General features: G+C 39.0%; 1 protein-coding gene across 4 annotated transcripts in view; it reads right to left on the bottom strand.

The window, feature by feature from the left end:
* The window catches only part of rapgef4a (Rap guanine nucleotide exchange factor 4a), a 36832-nt gene extending 11765 nt beyond the window's left edge, over positions 1–25067 (bottom strand). Inside the window, exons 1-11 of one of the 4 annotated variants that reach the window (XM_005921492.3) lie at positions 24645–25067; positions 21372–21514; positions 21194–21282; positions 20515–20661; positions 6650–6722; positions 3625–3686; positions 2569–2619; positions 2389–2495; positions 854–975; positions 572–755; positions 408–492 (exon numbers count right to left, since the gene is read on the bottom strand). In XM_005921492.3, coding sequence (XP_005921554.1) covers positions 408–492; positions 572–755; positions 854–975; positions 2389–2495; positions 2569–2619; positions 3625–3686; positions 6650–6722; positions 20515–20661; positions 21194–21282; positions 21372–21514; positions 24645–24712 — 1131 coding nt within the window. In that variant the 5' untranslated portion in view covers positions 24713–25067. Of the gene's footprint in view, positions 1–407; positions 493–571; positions 756–853; positions 976–2388; positions 2496–2568; positions 2620–3624; positions 3687–6649; positions 6723–13199; positions 19452–19471; positions 20475–20514; positions 20662–21193; positions 21283–21371; positions 21515–24644 lie in introns of those variants that run through there. The other 3 variants (XM_005921493.3, XM_005921495.3, XM_005921494.3) reach the window with 3 other exon arrangements.

The raw sequence follows: 25067 nt of genomic DNA, 5'->3' as shown, positions 1-25067 counted from the left end.
TTCAATGCAGCACAGGTGTTTAAAAGATTTCTTTAAAACTGAATGTGAGTGAAACGCACAGCAGTCCCACATCACACATCTTGTTTTTTGGTTTGGCTGAATCCGAGCAGCAAGACAAACGGATGATTTTAGTTGTAGAATAATCCCCTGAAGCTATGCAGTACATATTCGATGCCTTGCTTATCCAGCGTGTATGTCAAAGTGTTCTTGGACAGGATCAGTGAATGAGTGTTTAATATGCAAGTTTTCATCTTTGCATCATTTTTCTTCACTCTCACCACTCAAATGGGACCAAAAGGTCTAATGAGCCAGATAGGATGTTTTTCACCAGGAGAAAGACGTAATTTCAATCTGTGCATTAAGAGAAGGAATAATATGGTCACATAATGCAGGTAAACTGTACTCACAGTGGTGGAGAGGTGTGACAAGGCCTTAATATGAAGCAACTCCTCATAAATGATCTCCAAATCATCTGCTGTCCTTTCAGATGGACTAAAAGACAGAGGATGAAAGAAGTCATGAAACAATCACCCTTTTTATTCCTTTACTGATTTCTGCTTCAGATTCTTACGGTTTCCTCAGGATCATCCTCAGATGGGCATCAGGCCCGATCTGCGAGAGAAGCAGCAAGGTATCCTGTAGCTCCTCTTGGCTCTCCCTTCTTTCGTCTTCAGTGGGGAAACTGGCATCCTCCTGTTCATCGTCCAGAAAGCGGTAAAAAAGGTACTTGTCCTGGAAGCTCAGCTCCTGGTCCACTGCATCACAGAAACACAGCGCAGACAGCGGGCATTCAATTTCAAATCACTGGGTCGCGCGCTGCACACGTGCAGACACACATCACGCAGAGCCTCACCGTGGTTGAGAACACCTTCTTCCAGCAGCACCTGCCACATGCCTACAGCCTGAACGCGAGAGTGGACACATGAGCTCTGCTGCAATTGCCAGTCAACCAGTTCTGTCCCCACACAACACCGCCTAGGAAAGACAAATGCCTATATGAGCTCCTACATGGCTGAGATCACTTTGATTTTCTGTTTGTTCTGTGTTTTATGAACTGATTTCCTTTTTCATGATTTTCTGCTGTTATATTTTATTCTCTTGAAGTGCAAACAGGGCTTTGCTATAAAAGAGCTTTTATATTCAGCCGCTGTCTACAGCCTGTACTGATAGATGTGGTAAATAAAATTGAATATTATGTGAATACATTTAATGTCTTCATAACAAACAAAATTATGAAGATTTCTTAAAATAAATATAACTGATGATTGACTACAAACTATAAATGCAACACTAAGACGTGGTGAACCTTTACATTTACACATCAGGCAAACACAGTTCAACACTATCATTTCTTTGAATCCACTAATGATATTTACTCACCTTTTAGCTCTCACCAGATAAATCTACCTGGCTGCCATTTACTCTAAAGCAGTAGAAGCAAAAAGTGTGTTTACTGCCCTTTTTGCACCTGTCAGTCCAAAAAAAGCTCCAGAACATGTAGTGGAGCCTATCCTAGCTGTTACTGAGGGGAGAGGCAGGTTGGCAGTCTATCACGGGGCTAACACAGAGAGAAAAACAACTATTCACACTCACTCTCCCACCTATGGGCTATTTAGAATCACCAAAATAACTGTGGGACTGTGGGAGGAAGCTCGAGTACCGGAAGAGAACCGATGGCCACCCACTGGCTGGGTTTTCATCTGTGCCCCTCTGGTTACAATGCAGATTAGAGTTTTGAGATTTTACCATGAAGTGTTTTCACACCTGCACAACAACCCTGATCTCCTCTGGACATTACCTGGTGAAGCTCCTCAGTCCAATAGCTGTCAGCTCTACTCAGGCAAAACACCATACTAAACCATGTGACACTGGCCAAAGTTCATCCCACACATCCCAGCTTTTGATGTTGGATACTGGCATAAATCCTTAATGTTCTTCAACTGCTTTCTTTGCTTTTAGAGAGTGATAAAAATAGAAAAAAATTAATGAATACACTTTGCTTGAGTGTTTCCATTAAAAAGAAAGGGGTGCCAAATGAAGCTTATGCATAAGTTCAATAAGGGGTCTCACATCTTTCTGTTCCCAGGTGTTGCCAGCTAAATCTAAGCTTCACATCACTTCCACTTTCCCATGCCATCAAGCTGTTTGTGACATCATTGGTCTAGTCCAATCATCTTTCTCCCAGCCTTCTTCAGGCTAATTCACACCGTCTACTTTAAATCTTAAATCATCTCCACCACCAGCGTCTAAACCCGGGGGGGTCCTGCTCTATTCCCTATCACCGCTGGGCTTCTGTTGAAGTCTAACCACCAAATACCTCTATCTAAATTCTCTGCATCAATAAATCATGTTCATCTCTGTCTAATGATCTCTCCTTATTGAACTAACCTGTACGTCTTCAAATGGTACTTCCTGTCTCTGATCATGTGAGGCGCCCTGGAGAGGATGGCGTTCCGGAGAATCTGCCCTGCACGGAGGATCTTCTCGGAGGGGACCTGCACGGTAGAATTTCAGTTAAATCTCAGCACACTGTGGAGTCTAACTGAGTGCAGTGATTGTGTTTACTACCTGAGAAAAGCATTTAGGGTGGGGTTTGGCTGGACTTTGAATGAATGACTTCTGCAAAATAAAGTGAAACATAAAAAAAAAAAAAATGAGAGGAGGTGAAATAAAATGCCTCATGCATGACACTGAAACTCAGGATCTACTGATGGCATTACACTGAATCTCACAAAGTGGGTAAAACTGAAGGTTCGCCAAAGAACAAAACAGTCCAGTAATTTGCGATAAAATACATCGGGGAAGAAACAATGTGTCAGAGAGACAAGTCCGGTCTGATGTTTTTCTTCTCACTGTGGGGCCACAGGATCTCATCCTCGCTGTTACTGCATGACTCACAGCTGACATTATGATTTTATTGCATTCAAATTTGATTTTTATTTCTTTCCATACCGTTCCGTTAGCAGAGTCTTGACTGATGCATTCAGTTGCTTTAATGGGACACAGATACTGTGAATTACAGTCTGGGAGTGCTTTTTTGTTGTTGTTGTTGTTGTTGTTGTTGTTTTTGATTTTTCCAGCTGAGGATGGCCATGGGGTGGGCTGCAGGCCTTTGACATTTAAAATGCATTCTGAATGCTTCAGAGAGCAGTGCAAGTCATGCATTTATGTGAAAGCTTTAAAGCCTCATCATTTATTTACAAGACATTAGACCACTCAGTTGCCAAAGAAACTGGGCTTATTTATATATGTTATAGTAAATTAATTCTGTCTTTGTCGGTTACATAACAAGAATGCACACTTTCAGTTTCTCTTTTTGTGTAAGAGAGCGATTGTGATGTGGCTAAACTCCATAAGTGAACAACGCATGCAGCTCCATAAATCTGCTGTAGTGCAGCGTTATCAACTCAGTGGTCAGGAAATGACAGCAGGAGAGGGGACAGGAACTGTTCGGGATGGAGACGAAAAATCCAGTACTGTGTTTATATTTAGAGCAACTTTAAACAAACTTCACATTCCACACTTATTTCTGTGCCCCACTGAGGAGGTGAGCAACAGTACAGGATGCTCTTGCGGCCTCATAAAATGAAAAGGTTTCATCCTAAATAGAGACAGAGGAATTACCTTATTCAGAGGTTTGGAGACAACAAACGAGTTGTTGCTTATGTTCTCTTTGTCAGGCAGTCCTGGTGGGGAAAAACAGAGGATGTATGTTAGTCATGAAGGATCTGTAAAGATCCTGCAAAGCTGCAGAGAAAAAAAGACTTTATAATCACTGAGATGTCCGCTAAAGTTATAAGTAAAACACACACACAAGAAGCTTTACAGGGGACTCAAATTTACTATAACAAAAATCAACTAATCCTTGAAAACAAAAAAGTTGCATATACTGTACATGTTCTGTTAGAATTTTTTAATTAAAAATTGCATCCTGAATATTCAGTGGTGGTGTGAAGGTTCTCAGTCACCTCCACCTCCTCTCATCCGAGAAGCTTCTGAAGAATGAGGTGAAACGTCTTCAAGCAACTCAAAGAAGTCCAGACGCTTTTCTTTCCAAGCTCCTTAGACTATTCAATGGTCATTTTTTTTATGCTGAATAATTAGGTTCCTCCATAGACTCTGTAGAATAACTGTCAGTGGTTTGAATGTCAGACTATGTTGGCCTGCATTACTACACTTTCTTCATACTATTTCTTTTTGTTGGACCACCCTGACTTCAGAAGTGCCTTCATTACTCATGGCATACATTCAACAAGGTGCTGATTTTGGCTCATATTGACACAATAACATCACATAGTTGCTGCAGATTTCTCAGCTGGACATCTTTGGTGTTTTTCCAGTTTTGGTGACACTGTGCAAACTGTAGCTTCAGTTTCCTGTTCTCAGCTGACAGGAGTGGCACCACTGTGGTCTTCTGCCGCTGCAGCCCATCTGCTTCTGTGTTCAATGTGTTACATATGCAGAGTTGCTCTTCTGCAAACCTTGGTTGTAACACATGGTTAATTGAGTTACTCTTGCCTTTAAATCAGCTTGAAGTAGTCTGGCCATGTTTCTCTGACCTTTGGCTTCAACAAGGCATATTTACGAAGAGAACTCCCGCTCTTCTTCTGACCATTCTCTGTAAACCAATACTGTAAGTTGTGTTCTGAAATACTCCAACCAGCCTGTCAAGAACCAACAACCAAACCACGTTCAAAGATGTCTTGAAAATATCTACATGCCTAAAATTGTATCTCATTGTTTCATTTCTTTCTACATTTGATCTGCTCTACTGCCAGCGTGCAAACAACTGTCAAAAATAAAAATAAAAGTACTCACTTTTAGTACAGGATGGAAAAATGTTTACATCCTAACATTTTGTGAAAAAACTCCATACATAGTTGCTTTTACAGTTGACATCATGGTTTCTGTTTAATATTAATCCTTAAAAAAATAAATTTCCCCAAAGTTCTCCTCACCACAAGTGCAAAAAAGAGTGAAAAACACTGAAAGCACAAACATCTTATATAACCTACTGTATACGTGGTTCAGCCCGGAGGATTTCTGCATTTTATTGAAAGCTTCAGCAGCAGAGAGGGTCATTGCATTTCATGCTAACATTAAAGACATGTACCAGCCTTGCACGGTTTTAGTATGAATTATATTTTTCATGTTATGTGTTTGTATAGAATTTGTGCATGTTTACAGAAGTTAACACATCTGCCCATCATTCTGTTTGCAAAGCTGTGATATCAGTCCGTTCATTCATCCAGGAATGTAGAGTAAAGTGAAAGTTAAACCAAGTGTTAGTCATTTGCCAGGAAAGAAAAATGCTGTTTCTGAGCAGAAATATTTTCCATTGTGGTGGCCAAACAAATGCATGCTTAGGTGGAGTGCATGACTGGAGTGAAGGAAACAATGCTGACCTGTTAATAACAAAGTGATTTAAAAGCGCACTGTAAGAAAACAGTTTAAAACATGTTTAATTCATTTGATTTGCTGTGACAGTAACAAAGCGGCTGAGCCTCTGCACAGGAGAGTGCTTCAGCCTCGAGCCGCCGGTGCTTGTGTGACTTATGTCTTTCTGCATCCGTGCATCGAGTTCAGGCTATAAAACCCCTCAGTACTCAACTCTATGCTGCAAAATACTCAAACCCCAGCTCTTATATTGCTGCAGCAAAGCATGCAGCAACCAAAAAGGCACATCCACTTTTAAAAGCTACAGTAGTTAATAAAATCTTACCTTTAGGGACTGTAAGTTTGAGGCTGGGAGTTCTTTACAGGAAAATCTTTAAAAAGCATTTTCTTTAAAATATGTCCATCATCATTAAAAATACATAACAATAGACAGTGACCCCAGTGTTGGTAAACCAGCAGACTATGGATTTATGGACTGCCGTTCATCATTTTTATGATACGTGACTTTGAAGCAAGTTAAGTGCTCTGTTTGAGCAGAGCAAAGTCAATATCAAGTTAGGTTGCAACAGAAAAGCAGAAATGATAGTATCAGCCTCGACACAATGCCAGAGGTTCCAACAGTAATGGAGTTAGTCAGAAAGAAATACAATAAAAGATCCTTTTTATTCGTAGGAGCAGAAAAATTGGTTGTTTGTAAAAACATTTATAAAGTCAGAGGAGCCATTTACTGTAAAATGAAGAATTTCTTCTTCATCTTGATAAAATCTGAAGACAATCAACATACTAACACTGAAGTAAACTGAATCAACTTGAGGACGGCATGACAGCCGAGCAATTAGGAAGCACATCAGCAGTGAGTACTTTTTTTCTGCCTGTACTCTTGCTCCATTTCATTTAGTGAAACGGAGGCGCCCTTTCTCTACATTTCCTGTCTCTCTACACCGTCGGCCACAAAAATGTTTTATCATTTGTGACATAAAAGCTGCTGAAAGTAAAACAAATCCACAAGCTTTTAAGACTATAACCATCTGTACAAGCTACTGTGTTTAAACGTGTCGGAGCATCAGCACTGCGACATTTTACAGTTGAATGTTAGCATGAAATTTTATGCAATGTTCAGTGAACGCTTCAAAATCACAGGACAGGCTGTGATTTTGAGGCATTTGTTGATTATGATGGCGTAACTGCTAATAATAACTGACAAAGTTAGGAATGAAATATATAGTTGTTAGGTCCAAACGAGGTCACTTACTGTCTGCGTTACAACCGCTTTCCATGACACCATAGGGTGGGGCGAGTAGTCCAGCCATACAGTGATGATATTTCTATAAAAATAAAAGCACATACCAGTTACACTTGTAAATAAAATAATGTTTAATGTAAAGTAAATTGTATAATATATATATATATATAATATGTATCAATAGGAATCAAATAAATGCATACAGGTGGAGTCAATCCATCATTATTACACCAAAACTGAAATTAAAATATACTCTCGATGGCCTTTATTTAGCTGCTTCTGACTCATCAAGATGGCTGATGATCTATGGCAGCAAAAAGATCACAATAACTGGAAAAATACTTAAATGTGTCTCAGGAATCACTCTAGGACTCAAAAATCTATACTTCTTTAGCTCCCTCTTTTCCAGCATTTCCCATCTCTGCCTCTCATTAATGTGTCGTCTAACAAAGGCAGCACAAGAGGAATAGAAATCACCCCCACTGTCATCACTTGTCTCTAGGCTGTGTGGATAAAATAAAAAGTCAATGAGGGTTTCGGGTGTCTGATGATATTTCATTCTTATTAGTCCTAACACGCAAATGTAAGAACGGTTCAGTGCATAATTATTAAAAATAGGGGAAAACCCCATACAAATACCTCCTGTATGTTGCATATTTCTTTTTGCCACTAAGTACATGTCCATTAATGCTGTTCCAACTGCAGAGAGCCACAGAACAAGCACAGCAAGACAATACAAGTGTACTTCCCTCGCACCATAATTGTGTCCTGAGGCAGCACAGATATTACACAATGAACATCATACTGCACCCGTGCACTTACAAATGCAATGTTTGTGACACTGGAGCACTAATAGGGCACTCCAACAGTAACCAGCGAGACAGGTTTTTGTTTTCAAATTCAGGAATAAAAAACACTAAAAAGATGCATAGAATACCATTTAATTCCAAATTATTTCTGTGATTTTTAAACTAACACTGTTTTCTTAGCAGCATATTACTGTACAAAATGTGTTCAGCTAGCTTTGGAAGTAAAGTATAGTTAGATGGTACAGACAACTACCTTTTAATAACGTACACTTAGCCAGTCACACAGCAGTAGCTTGATGCATTTAGGCATGTAGACATGGTCAAGGTGACCGGCTAAAGTACAATCTGAGCATTTCAATGGGGAAGAAATGGGATTTAAGGAACTTTGCACATGCCGTGATTGTTGTCGGAAGACGGGCTGAAACTCCAGAAACTGCTGATCTGATGGGATTTTCCCACACAACCACCTCTAGACTTTAAAGATAATAGTCTAAAAAGAGAAAAGATTCAGTGAGCAACAGTTCTGCTTTGAACTGATAGGAAGGCAGCAGTAATTCAAATAACCATTTTTAACATGCAATGTATGCAGAAGAACATCTCTGAAAGTACAGCAGAAGACCACACCAGGTCCATACACAGTGTATACCTTCTGATGGCTGCTTGCACCAGGTTAATGTGCCACAAAATTCAGATTAACTCAGGCTTTATTTTTGAATATGACAATGATTTCACTGTATGCGAGTCACCTCCATAGTCAGCGGAGCTTCAATAGAGCACCTTTGGGATGTGGTAGATTCTCATCATGGACATGCAGCTGAAGAATCTGCATATCTGAAAATCTCTGAGGAATGTTTCTTTGTTGTTCCACAAAAAACTAAAGCATATCTGAAGACAGAATTGGGTTGAACTGGTACTAAAAAGGTACAAATAATAAAGCATTGAGTGAGTGTGCATTTGTTATCGTATTTTAAACTTTGTCAATCAAATAACGAGATCTGCATACATAAATACATCACTCCAACACAGCTGATTGTTAAAATTATATTTTCTTAATAGGAATTTGCCAAGTAGATTGACAACTCAAGATTAATATGGGGTGAAAGACAAACAAAAACTGATTATGTGCTGCAGCCACTGCGTAATAGGTCAATAAAAAGCTGATTGAGGACCACTTAGTGCCAGACCAATTTTCCCCACCATCCTATCTTCTGGTCAGTGGAGACTGAATGAAGGCAAGAACTCTAGAGGCCTTTGTTCCTCTGATGGCAGCGTACTCAGAGGTTATGCTTTAAACTCAATTCTGCACTCTGAAGTCAGTTAATCACTTAAGCAAGCCCTCAGTGGCACACAACCTTTTCCCTCAAGCCTTTTAGATATACCTCAGTGGCCTCAGGTTGTAACTTGACTTGTTGCTCACCAAGATACTAAAAGATATAAGCTCTCCAAGCTCCGATTTTGATAATGTGCCTGCTGTGAACATGCAAAACAAGATATTTAATTTTAAATTAATCAATGCAAAAGCAGTGATTCAGTCAGAGTCCGGCAATTCTATCAATCTTGGCTGACAATTAAAGGATTTAGGATTAAACTGAGGCACGCATGAACAAATGAACTCAATCCCTCTGAGCCAGTAAAGCCATGCTCCCTGAGGGACTGAATGCAGCAGATGGGATAGGAGCGTTGTTTTCGAGGGGGATTAGCACCGCTGTCAGGTGTGTAAAAAGCAATCAGTTTCTATTTTATTCGTAATGACGTCTTTGACTCTTGTGATACACAACACGATATTTTCTGCAGGGAATTGTTTTAATACCAGCTCACTGTAACCTGCCATGTTTTCAGGACTGTCTAACCTTTTGCCTGTATAAAAACTGTCTTTGTTTTATTTTAAAACATCAGGCATGTAATAATAAAATCTTTTAAGTCATTAAAAAAGAAGTTTCTCACTCGGATGTCATTTTTTATCATCATTCTTCACTCAGTTTCCTCTGGTTTGATGGTATATTAAATGGAAAAAAAACATGTTCGTTTTTTCATAAAAGTCTCGGATGAGAAAATTAGTTCAAAATGTATATCATTTTCTTTTATTTAATAAATGTATTTTTTTTCTTTTTTGTAAATGCATCAAATAGTAATAACAGTTAGTTGTGGTTTTGCTTTTAAAAATCCATACTCTCATGTTTACGCTCTTTTAAGAAATAGTAAAGCTTCATGCAGATTCGTTTACCATACTGCAAAGGGAACATTCAAAACGGACATTTCTTATTCCTTTGTAACAAGTTAAACAAATAGTTAGACAGTTATATTTTTAATGTATAAAAACACAACATAAAACAATCTAGTCGGTATCTTCTGGAGAAAATTAGCATTTATAAGCCAGACATTAGAGAGGCAACAATCTCGTCGAGGCGTACTTCCTGAAATTTCAAACTGCTGCTTAACTGAAATGAATCAGTCTGATTATTCACTCACTGGCCTTTATTGCTTTCATCCAGATTAGAAGATTATTAGAGCATCAAATCAGCTCGCAGATCAGCTAGACTGGTTCAAACTGCAGCTATACTACAATTACTTTGATAAGTAGATTTGGCACAAAAGTCATTTCTGACATTTTATGAGGCTTGTTTATTAAGATGTCTAAATGTGCCGGGAATGCTCCTCTGAAATGCTAATTCAAATATTTATTTCTCAATAAAATAGCAACAGCATCTGCTGCTCTGTGGTCTGCCAGACTCATCAAACTCACCAAACTCGCAGTAGCCCTACTCAGCCATACCTGCCCAGTCTAACTGTGCCTCTCAGACATTACCTTATTCCTAAGACTGAATTTAGAGCCAACTTCGATTCAGCCTTTTTGATCATTTATTATAATTAAAGTCCTTAACTTTGGTAGATAACTTGGATCCAGAAATCTTTCAACCATGACAACATGGACACTAACAATACTCAGGTAGCCTTTGGCCTTTAAATGATGCTTGATTGATTCCTCTCTTTCTTTTCCCCAGTCAAGTATGTCCCGTATTTAGCAGGTTAAAATAAAATAAACAATAAAAGGCGAATCAAATAGACCAATACGGCAAGGCTGGGTTGGTCGATTTGGTAAAGTAAATCTGTTGGACATTTTTCTTTGCCTTTAGACAATAATTCTGATGGCAAAAGAGCCAAACAGGACAGGCAAAAACAAATAAATAAATAAACAAATAAATAACATATCTGGCGATACATCCGTTGCCGGAAATTTCTTCTTGTTAAAACTGAGTTTTTCCTTCCCACTGTCGCCAAAGTGCTTGCTCAGAGTGGGAAAGAGATCCTTTGGTTTTTCTCTGTATGTATTATTGTAGGGTCTACTTTACAATATAAAGTGCATTGATGCGACTGTTGTGATTTGGTGCTGTATAAATAAAACTGAATTGCATTGAAAAAAAAATGATGCTTGATTGGCACTCAGGGGCGCATACAGCACTACACTATCCACAGCAATTACACCACAAAGTGAACATGAACCACCTTTCATGTTGTTGACAACAAATGTTTTTTCTCATTTTCTCATTTTCAATGTGTTCTGCTTTCAGAGATGATGTTCTGCATACGTTGGTTGTAACAAGTGTTGCTGGCAAGTGTTATAACAGCTGTAAGCATTTTATCAATTCGCCTTTGACCTGTGACATCACCAATCTATTTTTACCCAGAGAATAGCTGCTCACTGGATGTTTTCTCTTTTAAGTCCATTTTCTGTGAACCCTGATGATGGTCGTGTGAAAGTATCTTTAGGAAGGGAGAATGTACTGGTTCAAGTTTTTAACACAGAGTCCGTATCAGGACTCACAAGCAGTTTGGAAAATAACATCCACACTTGTACTTGAGCTGATTCTGACAGCATAATGTGCAAAGCATCAATTAGAAAGACCAAATAAGATATGCAAATCAAATTATCCTTCACAGTTTGTCATTAAGTCAGCAAGCACAATGGATTAGTCAGCCCACAGTTTTTGATTCAACCCTTTATCCAAATGAATGACTGTTTTATTTCCATGACTAAATTCATGAACTTTTGCTTAAAGCAGATCAGTAATTTTACAAATACTTCAAAACTAAGAATGATGCTGTTTAAACTGATAATAGAGCAGACCAACACGTCATGAAATTATTATTTACAATTATTTACAGTTTTGGACATCAAACATGGTGAAATAGGACTTTCATCCAAGACACTGTGGTGTAAATTCAACATGGGAATATTGTTTTCATCCATTTTTTTCTATTCATTTTTACAATTGCATTTCACTTACTGTTAAGTTTGGTTTTTACCTTTGTGCAAAAACTCTATATTTCATAAATATTTTAAACAATTGCAATGAGAAAAAGCTCGTCGTTGGAGTCGAACGCTCGGAGTAAAAGCAGAACTATAGATAATAGATCTAAAAAGTTCAACTCAAAGAGCAGCTTAAAAAGGTCCCCTTTTCAACCTGAAGTATAGAAATGAGGTATAAACATGCTTTAAAAATATGAATTTACTCATTTGAAGTAGCATCTTCAAAGCTGAACCCAGAACAAAGGATGAAGTTCAAAGAATTATAAATAATAAAAAACTATGTTCCTGAAATTTCTGAAAACAAAAGGTTCAAATGTAATGTTTGTCCACATTCACTCTATAGAGACTAAAAGTGAGCAGATTTCAACAGACAAGGTAATCTTGCACTTCTGAGCAATACCACAGATTAACAATAGTGAAAGTCAAGATTTTTTAATTAATTTTGCATCATAATCTCTCAGAGAGGATCACTACTTTTATTTTTTTGTTATTTTGTGTAAGTGTAATATCTAATATCACCCTTGGTGATTGCTTGTTGTGCAGTAACAAACACTGACAGTCATTAGTGCACATCTGACTTTTTTTTAAAGGGCCAAAATTTAGATTTCCATTTGCTCATCTTAATTTATTAGGAAGGATTCAACCAGAAAAGGTCACAACCATCCAAAAACACGGTTCAAACTGACAGACGAGCCACGTAATGCTGTAAGCGTCATGTTAGCTAGGAGCGTGTAAGTATAGTGGCGTCTGAAAGATCAAATGAATAAGCCTGGATGTGCCCTGTTCTCTTATCATATGTCATTTTATGTTTTTCCATATGCATTAAACAACTGAAAAAACTGTCACCGTGATATGAAAATTGCAAAATAAGCATCTAATGCACAAAGGTGGTGTACTTTAAAGAGATGACATATATGTTTTATATTATCTATGTCATAACAGCAGATCAGTGAAGCTATTAACCGGGTCATCTCAGTGCAGTCTCAGTTCAAGTTCCTTCACGGTCTTTCACGCTTGAGTACGTTACTGCGTTGTGAGCATCACCGTGCATGAATGCACGCCTGTATTTTGAATAATTCACGAGAGATTACATAAGCAAACGTAGTGCAAACTGTTCTGAAAGTATTCAGCAGTTATTCTGAATATTTATAGGGATGCTTTGAGTTAAAGGGAAACCATTTAGGGAAAAGAGCTTCATTTCTACAGTTATAGATTTTCTTCCTAACTAAATTCAAACCATGAGGTAGGACTGAAAAAAGTAAATTTAAGCTTTTAAACTGAGCATTCAGGTTATCCTCATATATCTAAATTTGCTCCGTGAATTACAAGGTAACTATCCTGCAACTAGAAAGATAAATTTCTATGAAGCATTTTTCATTTCTACATTTTGTTTCAAATGCAACAAATCAATTTGATCGCTGGAAAGCTTTGCAAATGTTACCTAAAGATGCTACCAGAGTCCCATGCAGCCTGCTACTGAAAGCTTCGCCACGCTCTCTTAATCCAGATGTTGGCAAACACTCCAAGCATGTATGTCTGATTTTAAGATTTCCAGGGTATCAAGCAGTCTGTCGCAGGTCACAGTCAGCATGGTCCAGCAGGATCCAGCAACGCCCTCAAACTGCTCTCAGAGCAGTGCGAGCAGACCGTCTCAGCCGGAGAGCTCAGCAGTGTGCCAGTCAGCTGCTGACTTCTTCTGAGCAGCAGTTGCTAGGTGATTACTCAACTCCAGTCACCGAGCACACGGGAGAGCATGCTCAATCTCTCCCTCTCTCTCCCTCTCTCTGTCACAAGCTCAAGCTTATCTATTCACACAATCCTGCTCATTTTCAGCATGGCCACCTTCATAAAGCAAGAGCAAAAGCGAAGGGAGGCCAGTCACAGACAGGATGCGAAGACTAATGTTCAGGAAGATAAAACTGACTGCAATGACTGCAGATGTGCCAATCAAAGCTGAATTGTGGTTTGATTTTTATTTCAAGTAAAGTCTAAAAACTGATATTTGGATGTTTGGATGTTTTCATCTGCAGACAGAAAAAGTCTTGTGGCTTTGCACATTATGTGTTATACTTGGAAAAGTACCACCCTGCTTCTAGTTTGTCAGGTGTTTGACATCTGCCAGTATATATTGAAGTATATACTTCAATATACTTCAATCAATATTAAGAAATTAAACAGGGAAATGGTTGAAAAATACTTTAGAATACCAAGAAGCGATGAATACAATATAAAGAAAAACTTTAATTAAAAATACATAGGTAGTACATGCTGAATGAGTAGCATAGGCTGCTGAGCTACACCCAATAAGTAATATAAAACAGTTCAGTGTTTCCAGTTTAGTGCATTTTAATTTTCCACTGAAAAATTGTGCCAATCTTTAAACAGAATATGACTCAGTACAGCTGTGCTGTCTCATAAAACAAAAGCTTTTTGCAGTTAAAACAGAGTTAAAACGCTGCTCATTTTTGTATTTTGCCTTTTTATGGTTGTCTGACATATGACATTAAAAATGTGTGAGTTGACAGTTAATGAGTTGTTTTTATTGCATTTCCAGAACTTATGTGTGTCTTATAAAAGGCTGAAGAAGTACATAAAAACTGTGCAGCACAGACACTGAACCAATCAGTTGTGTTGTGTTTTTTCGAAAAGGAAAAAAAATGTTGTTTTGCGTATTTCCCGGTGTAACTTATCAAAATAACCCAATACTAGCTTCATATTTGCGGTAGTAGAGATACATAAAGATTTAAATTCATATCAATGTCCCTTTCAAGAACAGAGAAAATCTGAATCTTATCTCTGACTTTGTTACTTATCGGAGCCACAAGACAGCCATATTGGATTCCTGGAGGTGATGATTCACACTATTAAGTGTTTAACCTATATGCTCACTGGCCACTTCATTAGATACACCTGTTCAATTATTTGTTAACACAAATATCTGATCAGTCAACCACATGGCAGCAACTCAACAACACGATTAAGATGACCTGCTGAAGTTTAAATCGAATTTTTAGAAGGTCCCAATCTGGGATGTCTCCTTTAGGGTGTGGTCAGAATTTGTCATGAACAACATCGAAGCACAGATCCATCCTGCCTTATATTCTTTAGGGCACATTTTGAGCCTAAATCATACCTGAGATTGATTGACGCAAACATGACCTAGAGTTAACTGTATTCAAATTGTGCAAAAGACAAATCTGTAGCAACTGTGTAATGCTATGATGCCAATATAGATCAAAATCTCTGAAGAATGTTTCCAGCACGTTGATGAATCTATGCTACAAATATTTAAAGCATGAAGTTAAAAGAGAGTCCCCATTAACTAATGAAGCAAGGTATAACTAATGACATTGTCAGGGAGTGTATACAAAGAATATATCATCAGCAAAGTGAAAAAGTAGAAAGTAAAAGAAGCCAGAAAGCAAAATACTACACCAAGTGTCATCTAATGGATGTTTATTTATTTTAAAAATATTTTAATTATTAATTAGTCACATCACATGTCTTATCTCTCTTAATCCATCAAAAACAACCGAGAGTCATTTTACTTATTTATTAAGTATTTTGTCATTTACATTCTAATTTCTCAACATAAGACAATATGAAAATACCTACAAATTTAAATAGTTATTCAGTTTCTACAGCTATTGATCTAAGACAGAGAAGAAAATGGGATTACTAATGAGAGAAGGTGCTGAAACACACACTGATCACACAGGTGTAGGTGAGTGTGTCACTGTCAAATCTGACAGCCTGTCACATCCAGCCGAGAGAACAATAAGGGGCCTAGATTCTGCAACAACTTCAAGAGAATTTTGCAAATGAAATCATATTTTGATTTAACAATCTTGAATTTGAATTAATACAGGCTTGTACTGAACAGGCAATAGCATAAATTATCTTTTGTAGCTGATGAAGACAGTGGAAGAAGAAGATATCCCATTTTTCTTATTTTCCTCTCGTGTCACAAATTTGACCTGTATGACTATGTGCCTTAACTTGCAAGCTTAACTGAGGTCGGGGACGCTGGTTGCATTACTCTGCCTTGCAATTTGGCTCTGTTTTTGTGAATTAAGAAAAATAAGCAGCCATGCTGGCAGTGTTATCATAGTTGGTTGTAAAATCTGGTTTGCCGTAAAAAAATAAAAAATAAACGTGTGTCAACAAAGTCAACAGGGTTCATCCTCTTGACACAATGACTGTGATGAGTCAGTCAGCCACATTGCTATCCACGGAGCAATTCTTCTAGTCTAGCTGAATAGGATTACAAAGATCAGCAAGGGCAGCTGCAGCTTCACAGGTGCTGTTTTATTTTACAGAAATTCATGTTGCAGGCTTACAATGATGTAACAACTCTGGGCGGAGATAAGGCAATTATACGATGTTGATACAATCTTCCTGCCCTTTCGTTGCACGTATCCACCGACCGCTCCTATCAGAGGATATATGTGGCCTGATTTTTCCAACCTCCCCCTTACCCAGTCCTCAGACTCTAGAGGGCATGTTGCATCCCTGCCACTTCCTATTCATCACTTTTTTCCACGGGTTGCACACCGGGTTGCTTCTATAGACTGATGATACTGACATACCAACCTCCCTGCTGGGCTCAGCAACCAACAGACCTGCCCTAAGGATGAAAACACTACGCATATAAGCATCTGTAATTCCATTTTACTCAATATACTATATGTTGAGTGTGCACATGCCTATAAAACTCCCTTTGTCAGATCTGATAGAAGATAACAAAGCCTCCCATCCAGGCGGCCCCCAGGCTGATGTGATTGTAATACAGCCGCCTTGCCACCCAACAAGCACAAATTACAATTGTGTTGTTTCAATCACAGTGGCCATCGGAAGCAGGAAACAAAGTAAAGAGTAAGCTGATGACCAGGCCGTCTATGCTTCAGTCAGCCTCCCTGTGTATGCTGAGCTTGGCTCATGTCTGCTATGTTAAACAAACAAGCACACGGACAGCTTCTGTCACGTGCCGAGCTACATGAAAGGCGCTCTCGGTGCTCGGACGATTCAGCATAAGAACATAAATATTAAAATTGCACGCATAGGCGCTCAGGCTTTAATATGCATAGATGTCATACACCAAGACATACAACATTTTAAGGAACAAATATGGAGCAAAGTGTCTTGTTAACATTAGTGTAGAAAACCTTTATTTATATGAACTGGTGAAAATGGTGAAAATGAAAGGACGAAACCTGAACCTTTGACCCCCTGTGGACCAGATGTTGACGTAATTTATCATCATCTGAAAGACCATTTCACAAGACAACCATCATCAAAACACCAATTGAGATAATATATATTTACCAGCCACTTTATTAGGTATATCTGTTCAACTGCTCCTTACTGCGACTTTCAAATTTGGAGGCGACTCATTAGATTTGCGAATGTAGACATGGTCAAGGATGGGGGCAAAAGGTGGGTCAAGTGACACTAAATGTGTGACAGTTGTTGGTCCTAGACGACTTGGTCTGAGAGTTTCAGAAACTGCTGATCTCCTGGGATTTTCCTTCACAACAATCTCTAAGATTTACAGAGAATGGTCTGAAAGAGAGAAAATATCCAGTGACTGAGCAGCAGTTCTCTAGGAGAACTCTTGTTGATATCAGATGTTAGAGAAGAATGGCCAGACTGCTTCAAGCTGAGACGAAGACAACAGTAATACAAACAACCAATCATTACAACCAAGGTATACAGAGGAGCATCCCTGAATAATCAACACATGAAACACTGAAGCAGATGGGCCACAGCAGCAGAAGACCATACCAGGTGCCACACCTGTCAGCTGTAAACAGACAACTGAAGCCAAAATTGGCACACTGTGTCGAGTTCTGATGCAGTGGGTGGCAGGGTAAAGATTTGGTGTAAACAACATGAAAGCATGGATCCATCATGCCTTATATAAGTGGTTTTTAGGCAGGATAACATGTCATGTAATAGATTTGAAGGCAACAAAGGTGGTGTAACCTTGTGATGCTATCATATCAATATGGACCACAGTCTCTGAAGAATGTTTCCAGCACCCTGTTGAATCTATTCCACAAAGAATTGAGGCACTTCTAATGGAAAAATGGTGAACGGTGAGTGTACTTTATAACTCCAAGTGACTTCCGGAGACTTGAAGAATCAACGTGCTAAGGCACGTCAAAGTATTTTCCCAAATGCATTTAGTATGTTACGTTTATCCAATTTGTCACCTCTCTGTAATTCTTTTATTTACTGTATTATTCCAAACAGAAGGTTGAAACACCTACAGAAAAAATACACTAAATTATTCACGAGTATAATCATAAATAAAGCTAGTGTTGTTCTCACTCTTGCAAAATTTTCTAAGACTGCTTGGCCAAAGGCAAGGGGACAGTTCTGTGTTGTAGGGAGGAGGAGGTGGTGGAGGAGGAGGTGGTGAAGGAGGAGGCGTGTAGCTTTGTTTAAATGCTTCCTTTGACTCAGACCGGAGCAGGTAATATATTTCCTTTAGCATCACTCTTTTCCCATCTCCTCACATTAGCTGTAATCAAGCTGTATTCTTCTTTTCACCCAATCTTTCAGGGGCTGGAAGCAGTAAGAACACTGACCTCATGCAGCTTAACATTCATCATGCACCACAGAATGCAATTCAGCTTAAATTAAGACCCTGTGAAGCAGCTGAGCTTTATCTGCAAAAGCAACCATCAAGACACGCAGGAAACTTAGAGTCACCACAGCACATCAGAAGTGGCTCACACAGTCTGATGTCTGATGCCACCAGTAACAAGATACACCTTAAACAATCGTTCAGCACTGCAGTAAAACTAAGAGGAAAAAAATAAGCACATATGCCTGGAAGAACATTCAGGCGAACTGTTTGTATGACCAACAAACTGCAAAATACAGAAATGATCATCTGTCTCGATTGCGTGAATTTTGACCGCAGTGCTGCTCAGGTACAGGCTGGCTAACTCAGCACATCTAACAATAGAAGATCCATGTATTGATGCTAATGCTGTAAATCACTTTTCTGTTTTTTTAGATGAAGTTCTGTACAAGAAACACTGCAAGGACGGGAGACATCTCAGCGTAGGGCATATCTCATTTAGAGAGCTTCAACTTTAAACTACCCATTATCCTTTTTGTTCTATACAAAAATACCAATTACCTTGAGAAAATTCTTAAAAGCCTCAAAATTACATGTGCAAACTTACCACATTAAAACCATAATGAGCACTGGAGAACTCAGAAAAGTGCCTGGTAAGATCCTTGCCTTTTAACAGCTGTACCTGTGATGCTGCAAAATAATACTTACAAGCCCAAGTCTTAAAGTTAGATTTAAACACTTATACTGTAATATTATTAGTTAGAAAATACAAGAATGGACCGTCAAACAAGCAACAAAGAGGACCAAGGTTGAGCAGAAAGCATTTCAGTGCCATTATCTAAGGAATGCATCTATCATGGGTGTGACGCCCTTCACAAACCTGAGTTTGAAACTGGTGCTGTGGGAAACTCTTTCCAAATATAGACACTCATTAATTTAAAAAAATCAGAAGCCTCGAAAAAATAGTATCTGTTTATCTTCATGCGCCAAACAGCATCTTCACCATCACTTTGCAGTGAGTCTTTATATTAAGTAACAAACAAGACCAGAAAGATCCAAGAGTGAGATAAGACAATCTGGACACCAGATACAGAAGCTCGAAAATCTAATTTGAGACGAACCGAACTGAAGAGGTCGCCCGGGGGCAGAGGTGAAATGTGTATCCCCGTTGAACTTCCGCGTGAGCATACACACAGCCAAATTAAAGTATCCAGCCACACACAGCTTCTGATGGTCAGTGTGCTGGAACAGACACAGCCTATAACTTAACCCGCTGATGCCCTTTGGTCCCAAAGGAAATGGGCTGTCTCTCTCTCAGGAACCCAGCCCAGCTGAGGGGGGGGTGAGTGACGAGAGGAACTTCTACACAGCATGGCACCCACCAGCTCACAGTAGCAGGAGACAGAAAGACGAGTGAGATATTTCTGACTGAAGCGGTCCATGAACATTATGTTTGTCTTTAATTTACAGAACAAAGTCATTTCTTACAAGTATTTAAACGTTTTATACTGAATGTTACTGCCCAGTTTTATACTTACACTGAATGACTGCTGAAATGATGCTAGTGTGAGTGAAAACACAAGGCTGGAGAGAGAGTTTCTCCTCAGAGCTACACTTCCATCTAGTGGTCAAAAGGGATAAACCAACCACTCATAAGTCAAAATCAGACGGAGCACTAGCAGAAGGTTACAGTAAAAGAATTGGACATATTTTTCCTCCAGAGGCCCAACAATAAATTCATAACCCAACCTTCGCTGATCCACAGGTGGTGTACACCACCTACTCAGCTCAATTCGTCACAGTTTTCAGATTTAACATTTCAGCTGCAACAAGAACAGACTAGGACAGGTGGCTGTTCTCTGACTTTAAGCAGCCCCCTCAGTTACTCACAAATTAAATGATAACTGGAAACCAGCGTGTGCTGCCTTTGAGCTACCCACTCAGCTGATAAGGCGCTGCTTTGTCTTCAAATGATCAAAAGCGGTCTGAATTTTCTGTTTATCACTAAAATGAGAGAAGTTAGTTCCTATGGACACATTTATTCCATAGCATTTTCAAATCTTACTTTGAGACTTTGATATCTGAGATGTGCCACAAATCGTAATGACCCAGATAATTTCTGTACTCTGCAACAAGTATAGACGGAGCAAAACGAGGCACATACCTCCCACAGAGACCTAAACTCCCTCTGCTCGATGCGTAGGAGCTCACTGAATTCCCGTGTAATGATGGTAGCATGTCGGGGAGTGTTATCCAGGATTGACTCCCCAAAGGCCGTTCCCGTCCCCAGTGTGCATATAGTAACAGCATCCTACATGAGACACACCAACATCACACACATTCCTCTTAGATCATTCCTTCATTGGGATTAAAAACTTTCAACTAGATGAGAATGCTGTGATGTTCAAATGTAATATTCTTAGCAAATGAATTTATGCCGATCGCACAACTCTCGAAGGTTAAAGGAGAACTCCTGAGCACTCCATACACTCAACAAGATACAAACATATCACTCCAGTAAGCACCCAGACAAATAGGCTAAGGTGTGCAAAGTTCCACTGTTAACAAATGGTCAGTAATATTCCCTCATCTAACTTTTATTTTTCAAGTCTGATGAATTTCAGGTGGAGCTTTGCTTACAAAATTACAGAGATCTTCACAGACAGAGTAATTCAGCTTTGGGTGTAAATTTGGAGCATTAGTGTGTGAAGCTAAGATTGATTAAGATGAGTGTGATCTTGTGTGATACGCATGAAAGAAGAGAGCGATTTCTTTTAATTATCAATTACTTCATCAGCCTTCATTTTAATCTGGGGCTTTATGTAATGCTCGTGAAATTATACCTGATAACTTGATGTCTCGGACACCTTTACATCCAGCGAACCTGAGAGAACAGCATACCAGCACGTGCCAATATCTCCTTGTCGAAATACTGGGGGGAAAAAAAAAACAGTTTGAGAAAATAAAATAAAAATAGATGCACCGTCTTGTCCTCAGATTAGTTTCAGAGCTTTCACCTACTGGTGATGCCTTTCTCCAAGCACTCGTAAAATCCACACAGGCATATCTGCTGCAGCAAACTGGGGTGGAATCTCTCAAAGGCCTTCACATTTTTCAGCCGTGCCAGGATTATGTCAACATCTGCCCCCGAGCGCTCTGCTGGTCTGGAGAAATACAAAGAACAGCGTGATGTACAGTTAACTAAAAATCTACATGAAAAGCTAACTGCAGAGCTGCAGAGCCTGCATCATTCAAAGCAACTGAACCTTTTTTTAAGTAAAGTTTACTTTGAACTCTGAAACATGAAGTCTGCAGAAGACACCATTAAATTCTAACACTGTACTATTCTATTTAACAAACTTGAAAGTCAATATTTGGTATGACCACATTTATTCTTCAATACAGCCTCAAAATCTCTGACAAATTCTTTCTTGTAATTAAGTAGTCTTTGGGAATAGTTTTCCAGGTTTCTCGAAAGATCTTGTTTGGATGTTGGACAACTATTGCTCAAGAGCACCTTAAAAATTAAAAGAAAGTCTCAAGACTCTTGCATGGGTTATTTTGAGCTGTGGATCATGCAAACCTATTTTAACTGAGTCCAGGAATAAAAATATAGCAATTAACAGAATATGTACTCTTTAATAAAAGCACACCAAATTTAGTTTGAGATTATCTCTCGCATCTGTCTCATTTAGAACAATTTGTTTTTATTCTGCAGTCAGATTTTTGTTGAACCAATAATTTCGTTCCTCTCAAACAATAACTGTCAATTTCCCAGTGTGCACGGCTGCTGCATTCATGAGTTGCATTGCAGCAATAAGAAAGGCTTTATTTCCAAAGTTGCACAGACCTTAGAGTAAAAATTTCCTTTGTTCTTTTATTTAAATTGAAAAGCCTGACCCAGTTTTGACTCCATTTTTAATGGCACGTTCAAACTGAATATCATTTGTTATTGCACTAATCCCTGCACTGAATTTTTACCTCTCTGTTCTGTGCCTGTCTCACTTTTGTTACATTCAGTCCAGAGCCTCTGATGTAACTGGTGGGTGGATGAACTGCAGCTTACATCACCTTTGAAATAAGGTCCGGCTTTTTAAAAAAAGTGAAACCAAACATTATCAATAATTCAAAGATGGAAACAACCTTTGTGCTTTTGTTTTTTGAAAATGTACTGCTCTATAGTTTTACAATACACTAAGTAACAGCTTGCAGAAAAAAAAAAGACTTTTCATCGTGTATTCCCTGGAAACCTTTAACCTCACATTATGCCTCTATAATTGTATGTACTCCTTGATAAGACCCTATGTTCAGCAGTGCAGCCGCTTTGAATGTATTCTGTTTTTCTACCCTGCATTATCATAATCAGGACAAGGCAAGAGAAAGAGAGACTGCGAGAAAGAGCGAGATGTGTGGGAGCCTGACTTTCAAAGCCAGTGTCTGTTTGAAAACTGACCTAGATGAAAAAAACAGAAAGAACAGAGAAAAAAGCAGAAAGTGCCAGTTTGACGTGCAAGTGAGAAACGATTATTTTCATCGTGCAAGCTTGTTACAATTTGTACAATGCAAACAATGATCAACCTAATGACCAGTAATCCAACCTGAGATGTCAAATAATGAGCGTATTGATGAGTGAGATGTAATTTGTCTGTGAGCTTAGTTCAGGAAATGACACAACTGCTTTTCGTATTCACCAATCGTTTCCAAACTGTTAAATAATCAAGCAGTTTGGATAAACTTAGATGTCTATCATCCACTGAATTTCAATGTAAAAGTGTCAAATGAATGATAGGGTGACTCATGGATGCTGTTTGCTGTTTGGAAAAGGTGAGTCACCCAAGAACCATTTGACTTGAGGGACACAGGTGGCTTCTACAAGCAAGCAGAGGATATTACTGTGTAAACACGTCTGGCACCCTGTGTCACTTTGCTGTGTGTAGCTGTTGTACTTTGGACCTTTTGATATGCTGCACCCCTTATTGTCATCATCCTGTAGATCAATAGTAAGCAACCCACTAACACCTGAGCTGCATCCAGTATATACTTGCATATTGGCCAAACTGTCTAAGCATGTAAATGTAAAAAATAATGTAAAAAAAAAAACGTGCAGTAAGAATTAAAATAGAGATATATAATAGATAGATAGATAGATAGATAGATAGATAGATAGATAGATAGATAGATAGATAGATAGATAGATAGATAGATAGATAGATAGATAGATAGATAGATAGATAGATAGATGTGGCCGTGGCCAAAACAGACTAAAGGGCCACATCTCTGTGACAAAACCATCAACACAACAAATGGTGAAGCCAGCCTGCCTGCAGTTTTTCTGACTTCATAGTGTAGAGGTTAACACATTCACCTAATAAGTGAAAGATCCAGCAGAAGATAGAAAGAGTCAAGGAGGGGCAATCGTTAAAAAAAAATCTATGAGGTTAAACACGCAGAGTTACCTGCTGTGGTGACTGTTTGTGAATAAGGGAGCAGCAGAAAGAAGCAGTACTTTATATGAGTCCTCAGTAATACTTGTACATGGCTGCCATGTTGGCACAATCAAGTCAAAAGAGCACAAGATTGAAAAGTTGACTGATTTTCCTGCAGCATTATGCCAAGCAGAAAAAAGATTTTTGCTAGCTGAAGGACTCCAATATAGTTAATGGTCATAGCTTGGCCACCCTTGCAATAATCCTCTATGTCCGCCTGCATTCAGCAATTTCATTACTGCTCACGGCAAAAGTTGCAGAACAAATTTCTCTCAAATAAAAAAGTACTATACATTATAACCATAACACATATTAAATATCTTTTAATGTCTTATTATAATGATATCAGTATTTGATCTTTGATCTTCCAGTAGTCACAGAAAGCAGTTTGCTGCTGATTATTACAATAATCCCAGATAGTGAGCAATTGAAGTAAGTAGAATGCATCAAAGAGCCGAGTAATTGGCAAGTAATTTGACATAATTAATAAATCCCAGTCTGAAGCTGATGCCTTTGCTTTCCCCAACTCTACAGCTAAGTGGATCACTGTGCGTGACTCCTTTAGTCAACAGTGAGGTCAGAGGCTGTAGGAAAGGTAACCTTGGCGCGTCCAAGGATGCACTAACTCAAGCTGTGATCGGACTCACGACGTCCTAATTCCGTTTATTTGAATGTTTAAATGCAGCCACTGAAACACAACGCCCAAGTTCCTTACAGGATAAAAATCCAAATCGCGATATTTCCTCGTTAATTCATCGCTCTTACACTAGCCTGAGATGGGTCGGGTGAAATGGTGTAAAGTGATTACCTCTTATCCAGACAAATCATCCACTCGGCAGATTCCGAGGAATGTGAAGAAGTGTGCGCTGCTACCATCTTGCGATCCTGCTGTTGCTGCTGCTGCTAATGCGGAGGAGAGGGCTGGACCAACGACAGCAGCGCTTCATCTGCCTTCACTCACTCACTGCTGACAGTCCTCGCTGTCCCTCCTTACCTGGGCGGGAGCAGCGTGGACGAAAAACAGCCCACACTGACGGGTTTTATGCAGCTGTAGTGAAAAGCTATGTTGTTAAGAAAGAAAATCTCAAACTGAGGACGGCAACAGTTTTCAGCAGAGATGTGGCTGAGGGAAAACAGAGCTCGGTCACTCATTATTTTTTTCAGCAATGGAGGTCAGTTTCTGCTATTGCAATTTTTAGGCACATGCAGGTAAAATGAACGCAGTCTCATA

The sequence above is a fragment of the Haplochromis burtoni genome, unplaced genomic scaffold (assembly GCF_018398535.1).
Source record: "Haplochromis burtoni strain Fernald_Lab_line unplaced genomic scaffold, NCSU_Asbu1 Contig_48, whole genome shotgun sequence".
NCBI lineage: Eukaryota > Metazoa > Chordata > Actinopteri > Cichliformes > Cichlidae > Haplochromis > Haplochromis burtoni.
Note: the sequence above shows the minus strand (reverse complement) of the source record. Positions and strands in the feature narration are given on the sequence as shown.